This window comes from Manihot esculenta, chromosome 18, assembly GCF_001659605.2.
Source record: "Manihot esculenta cultivar AM560-2 chromosome 18, M.esculenta_v8, whole genome shotgun sequence".
In the NCBI taxonomy this organism is placed as follows: Eukaryota; Viridiplantae; Streptophyta; class Magnoliopsida; order Malpighiales; family Euphorbiaceae; genus Manihot; species Manihot esculenta.
Window position 1 is genome coordinate 26814221 of NC_035178.2, and position 8838 is coordinate 26823058.

Consider the following 8838-nt stretch of genomic DNA (forward strand, 5'->3'; position numbering starts at 1 on the left):
GTGTTCGTCACTACCTGGGCGATATCTATTTTCTTTGGGGATTTAGCCTTCATAAAAAAAAAAAGGCAAAAGCCTCGTCTTCAAGCCTCGTCTTCCTCGGACGGACCCCATCCTTCCTCAATTCCACCCAATAGTGCCAGCTTGTTTGAAGACGCCCAAAGCCCCTTGGCATCCGATGACGAAAGACAAAAAAATTATTTTTGCGGGTATCCATTTAGTATTGCTGAAAGAAAAGTGCTATACTTAGTTTGATGTGATTATTGAGGCAGATGAAAAAAAAAAAAACCATTAGGATTATCAAGTTATTGGGATGCAGCTATTATTATTTTTATTTTGAGAGTTTGAGATGAAAGTATTAGTATTATTATAAGTAATAAAATCTAATAAAAAATATTTAATATTATCAAAATTATTAAAAAAATTTTTAGTTTATTGTTTATTAAATATTTATTATTTAAAATTTATTAAATTCGAAGTCATATAATTATAATATAAAATTATACATACAGTATCAATAATTTAAGAAAATCCATGCATTAATAATGACAATTTTTTAAAAAAAATCTAAAAAACTTATAAAATTAAATGTAATATTAAGATAATTTTACATTGATAATCATATTGTATGAACTGTACTTTCAAATTTTTAATAACACATATAATTTGCAATATTATGAGTCAATAATGAGTAGCGATAGCCCACAACACCCGTTGAAAAGAAACAAATATATATAAAAATAAGTGTGAATACTAAATTATTTAATTTTACAAATATATAAATTATTTTATAGGTTTTACTGAGAATTATATTATGATTTATTCTAAAATTTTAAATTCAATTTATTCTGTTTAATTATAATTATAATAAATGCAAAAAAAGTTAGATTTACAATAGAAAATTTTCAATTTGACAATAATGGTGTATTTGCATAATTATTTAAATATTTTCATATAATAAACCTCAAAAATTGGAGGAAAAATGCAAGTTATTTCTTGGGATTTAAAAATAGTGTTTTTATAGAAATGTTCAAAGTTGATGGGCTAATTATAATTATACAGAAGACAAATACGACATTTCCTTATGGGAAAAGAGACGACCATAAAGAAAGGAGTTGACCAAGCGGAAAAAGAAGAAAGGAGGAGGAGAAGAACAGAGAAAGAAACGAGGGGGTGGAGCACAAACCGGTGAGTTTATCTGCTAATCAACGTTTTAGTTTTTCGGTATACACAAACTTCTCTAAGTCTGGGTTTGTTTTTTTTCCTTCTTTTGGGTATACGGATTGTTGATTTTTGAAATCGAAACCTCAAGCCTTTTTTATTATTTATATATATATATATATTTTTAATTTTTAATCGTTCAATATATGTCCATCAAATTGTCAGAAACGAAAATTTCATTGTAGGGAAGGATCTGTACTATGGTTCCTATTTAATCTATAATCAGTTTTGTTGTGTGACAATTCCAGTAGCTGTTACTTTGCAGGTATAATCAAAAGATTATTGAAGAAATCACTAAAGCTGGTATAGGAAAAATGAGACAAGCAAGTTCATCATCAAGTTCAGCAAAAAATTTTGTTGGGATGAGTTCACGTTTGGTGGAAATGAGTATGCATTTAGATATGGCGAAATCTGGTGATGTTCTCTTTGTAGGGATTTGTGGAATGGCAGGTATTGGTAAAACAACTATTGCTAGACTTGTCTATGAGCAACTATCCTCTCAATTTGAAGGTAGCAGCTTTCTTGCAAATGTTAGAGAAGTTGGGGAGAAGTATGGTTTGGTTCCTTTACAAAAACAGCTGCTTACTGAAATTTTAATTGATAGGGACATATCTATTTGGGATGCTCATAGTGGAGCTGATGAGGTCAGAAGTGGGCTACATGGGAAAAAAGTTCTAGTAGTTCTGGATGATGTCTGCCACTTGGACCAGTTAAAATTATTAGCTGGTATGCATGATTGGTTTGGGAATGGAAGTAGGGTAATTATCACAAGTAGAGATGAAAATTTGTTGAAATGCCATGGAGTAGATAAGATATATAGGGTTGAGGGATTAAATCATGATGAAGCCCTTAATCTCTTTTGTTTGAAAGCCTTTAGATGTGATAATCCCGTAGATGATTATGTGGAGCTGTCCAATCAATTTGTGAACTATTGTAATGGTCTTCCATTAGCTCTTGATGTCCTTGGTTCCTTTATGTTCGGTAAATCTGTAAATGAGTGGAGAAGTGCATTGGATAGATTGAAAGAAGTTCCTAATCAACAAATTTTGGATAAACTTTATATAAGTTTTAATGGGTTAGAGGAAAATGAGAAGAAAATATTCTTAGATATTGCTTGTTTTTTCAATGGAGAGGATAAAGATTATGTGATGAAAGTACTGGAATGTTGTGGTTTCTATCCTGATGTTGGAATAAGAGTTCTCATTAACAAATCTCTCATAACCATTTCAAGAGAGAGAATATGGATGCATGATTTACTTCAAGAAATGGGTCAAGAAATTGTTCGCCAAGAATCAATTGAAGAACCTGGAAAAAGAAGTAGACTGTGGCTTTATAAGGATGTCTATCATGTTCTATCAAATGATAAGGTACATGACTTTCTCTTATGGCTTCTAATGCATCCTTTGGTCTATGTGTTTTCTAATTATTCTTGATATTACTGCTGTTTACATTTATTGTTCAGGGAACAGAACAGATAGAAGGCATAGTTCTAGAATGCAAAGAAGAAGAGGAGCCACTAAGTGCTAAAGCTTTCATGAAGATGGAAAGGCTAAGATTGCTCAAACTTCGAAATTTGCGCCTTTCGCAGAGCCTTCAGTATCTCTCAAATAAATTAAGATACCTTGAATGGGATGGATATCCTTTCAAATATTTTCCATCAACATTCCAGCCAGATAAACTCATTGAGCTCCATATGCGTTGTGGTAACATGGAAAAATTGTGGGAAGGAATCAAAGTAAGTATAACATTTTATGTTCATCATAAGTACTCAGAGTTCATACTACGTTCAGAGCTTCAGCCATTTCAATTTCTTTGTGTTACATTTCACAGCCACTCAAGATGTTGAAGGTCATTGATCTAAGTTTTTCTGTTAACTTAATGAAGACCATAGACTTCAAGGAGGCCCCATATCTTGAAAAGTTGCATCTTCAAGGTTGCACAAGACTGATCGAGGTTCACCCGTCCATTGGAGACCTTAAAAGGCTTGGTTTACTTAACTTGAAGGACTGCAAAAGCCTTACAAGGCTCCCTGAAAGCATATGCGAACTAAAGTCCCTTAAGTTTCTTAATTTAAATGGCTGCTCAAAACTTGAGAAATTGCCAGAAAGGTTGAGAGAGATGACATGCTTGGAGAAGCTTAATTTAGGCGGAATTACTACCAGACAACTTGCATCCTCTAGACTCTGGGATTTTTTTCTACTTTCAAGGTTTTTGCCGAGGAAGGATACAAATCCACTGGTTGTGATGTTGCCTTCTCTGTTACTCTTACCATCATTGAGATCATTAGATTTAAGTTACTGCAATCTGGTAGAAGGAGCACTTCCCAATGATCTGGGCTGCTTCCCATCATTGAGAACACTTAATCTTAGTGGAAACGATTTTGTTAGCATCCCTTCAAGCATTAGCCAACTTTCTAATCTTGAAGATTTCCGATTTGCTAATTGCAAGAGGCTTCAATCATTTCCAAATCTTCCATCAAGCATTTTATATCTTAGTATGGATGGCTGCACTGCCGTAGAAACTTTGGCACCTAGAAATATCAGTAGACAATTTGAACTTGAAAATCTTTGCTCGGTGGCTTGCGAGAGGCTTCAGTCAATGCCAGATCTTTCATCATGTATTTTATATCTAATTGTGGATGGATTAACTGCGCAGGAAACCATTCCAAATCCATTTGGAACACGCATTACAAGACCTTCATCTCTGACTTTCTTGAATTACTTAAAATTAATCGAGGTTCAGTGTGAAAACATTATGCCATTTGCAAGGCTGACAAGTTATCTGCACTACTTGCTAAGGCATAGCTCTCAGGTATTTGTTTTCAACTTTCCCGTTGTCTTTCCCCACAAACATCCACCACAAAAGCTTTTTCTTTTCTATGTAGGGAAATAAACAATTACATGATAAATACTGTTTTTGATGTAGGGGCTTTTTAATCCAATCTCCCACATATCCATATGTTTAGTGGGAAGTGAAATACCTGGTTGGTTCAACTACCAGTCCCCAGGAGCTTCATTAGAAATGCAGTTGCCTCCATATTGGGGGACTAACAAGTGGATGGGATTTGCTTTTTGCATAGTGTTTGAATTCCTTGGGCCTTTGTCAGATTCTTCAACTATCATCTGTGATTTGAAAGCATGCATTGCTCCTGATGAAGATCTATTTCTAGGTCGCTCTACCGTGCAAATCTCTAAGGAAATGAGCATTACATTAGATCAACTTTGGTTCAATTACATACCACGTAGCTCTTTAACTTGTCTGGATATGTGGGAATCTTGTAATCACCTTAAGGTTACATTTTCCTCAGACCAGTTGAGGGTGAAGCATTGTGGATTCCGTGCAATATATGGTAAGGATGTTGATGAGTTGGTTTTGTGTAGCAACCCTTTTGAGATTTCGGGTCTCCCTTGTAATCATAATGTTGAAAGTAAGAGAAGCAGTAGAGAGGAATCCAATGAAAGTGGCAACTTGACCAATAGCTTTTCTTCCAAGAGACTAAGAATGATTGTGGATTCTGATACTGAAACTCAGGGGCAGAAAGGACTTGAAGAATAAGAAGTGTAAGTTCTGTTCTCTTTTTCCCTCTCTCTCTCTGTTTTTGTTTTTTGGAAATGTCATGATGAGCTGAACAATTATTGTATTGTTACACTGAAAAGGACAGGATCTTTTAGTCTATTGCTTATCTGTTTCATGAAAACATGGAGCAATTTGACTTAACATGTATGACTTCATTCTAGAGCATTTTAAGTATAGTTTTTAATGGCCCCTTTAATCGCCTCCTATGTCTTCTATGCTTTCTGAAGTTAGAGCATAGTCCTCTAAGATCAAAATTTTCACAAATAAGATTCAATAAAAATTATTAAATTAATTAAAAATGATATATGCTCTAAACAATAAGTAAAAAATATCACTATAATATATGGAATTATTAGTTAGCTAACTGGAGGTATGTTTTTATAATAGAGCACTATATTCTTATCATAATGTTTTGTTTTATATTATAAATTATAAATTCATGATGATTATTATTGTAATATAGATACATATTACAATGTAATTAATTAAATATATTATATATATTTTAAAAAATAAATAAATTAAATTAATAAAATATGTTTCATATATTCATTATATTTGTTACTATTACTAACATTTTATATGCATTAGATTATATGTATATGAAGGCAAAACTAAAAATATTTATTTCTAAAACAAAAACAAAATACATTGATATAATTTATCAATTAAATTACTAAAAAAATAATTAATAAAATAAATTATCGATTGTTTATCAATTTTATCACTATTTATAAAAATTGATAATATCACTATTAATAAAAATTGATAATGTAATTATCATTATTATTATTATTATATTAAAAATATAAATCTTTAAACGTAATATTTAATTTATGTGGAAATATATTATGTAATATTGGAAAATATATTATATACGATATTATAAAATATAGATATAATGCACAAAATAACTATTTTTTTATTTCATTATATGTATTTAAAACTACTACAAAGAAAATCAAAATATCACTTCAACACTAGCTCCACAAATTGTTAGTAAGTGAAAATAAATAAAACTAACTTAAAGAAAAAACAATTAAATTTAAGAGAGAATTAAGATGAAAAATATTTAGTTAAAGAAATAATCTTAGTTTCAGCGTTATTAATTGATCATAGATAAAAATAATCCCAAATTAATTATCGATAAACCAGTTATAGATATTGAAAATACTTTAAATATCAAATCCTTTCTTAAATTTTAAACTAATTAAGGGACGCTCGTTTACTAGCTCTAATTTTTAGACAATCGCAGGAAAATCTGATTTTAACTAACAAATGCGAGACACTCCGTTAATTTAAGTTAGATTATACTGTTTTTTAGGAAGGTCTTATGCAACCTAATTTACTACTTATTTCAGTTTCACTAAACAATTACGGATTTAATTAATCTAAATAACAATATATCATTCTATCAATTAAGCAATGACGCCTTAATGCAACAATCAATAGAATAATAGTAAGTAATAAACACAGAAATAATATAAATATCAAGAACAATTGAGAAAACAATAAAATCACATAAATCTCACAACCAATTGAACTGAAATCTTAATTATCCTTAAACTGAAACCTTAATTATCATTGAACTGTAACCTTAATTATCCTTGAACTGAAACCTTAATTATCCTTGAACTAAAACCTTAATTATCCTTGAACTGAAACCTTAACTATCCTTTAACTGAAACCTTAATTATCCTTTAATTGAAAATAAGAAACTTAGCCACAGATGTTCATGCTTGAAACACCATAATGAGAAGAGTGTTTTCAGCCTCCTAAACTAATTAAGAATGAGAGATGAGAGAAGAGATGAGATTAGATGCCTGGTACATCAGTTTGTTCTTTTTTTATAGTGCTAAGAGTCCTAACTCAACCTGAATACAAATAGCTAAAATCAAAGTTGAATACATCTTAGCAGATGAGAGTTATCTGTTAGTCTCTCGATTTTGAAGCTGGACTTGAATTCGTCAAATATGTTATGCCCATAACGTAGTCCATGACACAGTTCGTCTGGAAGTTATAGTTCAAGTATGACTCTACTTCTTATCCTTCTGTGAATGTAGTTACGTCCATGTTTGATTTTAGAATGTAGAGTCCACATTGGATTTTTCTCTTATTATTCTCCAATCCTTATTTAACCTACCAAGATATCAAAATTCAAACGAATTAATCTGTTCTAAATAAAATCAAACTAAATATCTAAGTGTTTTAGAATATTAAAACTACATAAATATACATATTATCAATTCTTCTGCACTTAGATCAGACTTTTCCTCAAGTATGTACTCATCAATTATAAAAGACTCATGAAAGCAATCCATAATCAATGGCTCAAATAGTTAGGCTAATTCACTTTAAGCAGCTAGCATGTCGCAACAAAATCTCATCAATGTATACAAATCATAAAAGAAATACCAATACAATCTTCAAAACTGAAATGCAACAAACTTATTTCTCAATCCGTAATCATACAACTAAGTTCAACAAATATTTAAGTTAACGCATAAAGAAACATATACCCAACCAACTTAGGAAGTCTCAATTTATAATTTTCACCAAGGAACACATAAATCTAGTTTTTATTTATATATATATTTTTTATTTTATTTTATTATTTTAATTTTTTTATGATTTTAGTTCGAGATTTTTATCGGCTCTTATGAGGGTATAGTCTCTCAACACTGGTTTTCTCCATTCACAAGGGACCTCCCTTGCTTAAGGGGAATGGACCCGAACCACCCAAACCAACCGGTGATAGTAAACCATATTATTCGTAGTATGTTTCGAAGTATTGATGACCCCTATGAGATATAATTCTCCCAATCACTAGCTTTTTCCATCCATAAGAGACATTTCTTGCTTAAGGGGAATAAATGCCGTACCATTTGAATCCGCCAATGCTGATAAACTACTAAAAAATTTATTTATTTAATTTTTTGCACTATTATTAACTAAAATCTTAGATTCCTGGGATAGTATTAAAACTCACTGCAGTGGGTTAAAGTAGAGTTTCAAGATGCACTATTGATCTTTTAATAAACAATATCAATTTACTTAAATATAAGTTTGCACATTTCAACTCATAAAGATAAATGCTAAAATTGCTCATGATTTGCATAAAAAGATGAGAGAATATCATTTGTGCTAGTTACATAAAGTAATTCAATTTAACTCTAAAAGTCACAACTCTTTAGATTTTTTTTTTCTGTATCTAGAAAAGAAAAGAAAAAGAAACAATAAATAGACAAATGAACATAAAACAAAAGCTAGAACAAAACAAAACAAAATCCAAAATTAAAAAAAAAACTAAAATAAAATAAATAAACTAAAGAAAAACAAAGCTAGAAATCATGGACATGGACATATGCTCTCTAAACTTCTCCTTCACACTTAAATCACATTGCCCTCAATGTGGAATAAATCCATATAAAGCAAGTCATAAAAAAATTCCTCCCCCACACTTAAAATTCACATTTAAATCAACAAATAACAGAAAATAGAGATTCAAGTACTTCCCTAGTGGGTAGAGAAGATCTGTTGATGGATTGGAGGTCTGCTAATAGTTTGACTGCGTTTTAGGTTTAATTGTGGACATAACCAAAAGCACGAACTTTCTTCTTATGAGCATATCAGATAATGAAATCATCCTGAAAGTATTATACATATTATATCTTCATATCCTTGTGGTTGCAATATAGACTTGGAGGGAGAAATTATCATCCATGGAGGCAGGGGCATGGTGGACATCGCGCAATAGGTTGGCATGGAATTTATGTCGCGATCTGGTGGTATCATATTGTAGCTGTCAGCGGTTGATGATGGAGATCCATCGCACGATGAATTTCGCTCGATGAAGATCTTCGCTCACCGACCGTCGATGGAGGAAGAATGAGCGATTAACCGTCGTTTAGGAGTCATGGAAAGGGTGATGTGTAGCTACAATATAGTGAGAGGAAAAAGAAAATGATTAGGGTTGTATAAGTGTGAAGAGTAAAAATTAAAAGTAAAATTAAGAATAAAAATAAAAGAATAAATAATGAAATA

The 8838-nt window shown here is 31.2% G+C and overlaps 1 protein-coding gene across 2 annotated transcripts; it reads left to right on the top strand.

The window, feature by feature from the left end:
- The first annotated feature begins 1063 nt into the window (after window positions 1–1063).
- Window positions 1064–4959, top strand: LOC110606762 (disease resistance protein RUN1). Of its 2 annotated transcripts, none has more exons than XM_021745738.2 (5): window positions 1064–1185; window positions 1484–2585; window positions 2681–2953; window positions 3049–4029; window positions 4144–4959. In XM_021745738.2, exons 1-5 carry the CDS (start codon window positions 1082–1084, stop codon window positions 4771–4773), a joined length of 3090 nt encoding a protein of 1029 aa, XP_021601430.1. In that variant the 5' UTR covers window positions 1064–1081; the 3' UTR covers window positions 4774–4959. The 2 variants fall into 2 exon arrangements, with proteins under 2 accessions (XP_021601430.1, XP_021601431.1); XM_021745739.2 differs by having other exon boundaries at window positions 1079–1185; window positions 1470–2585.
- Window positions 4960–8838: the final 3879 nt, after the last annotated feature.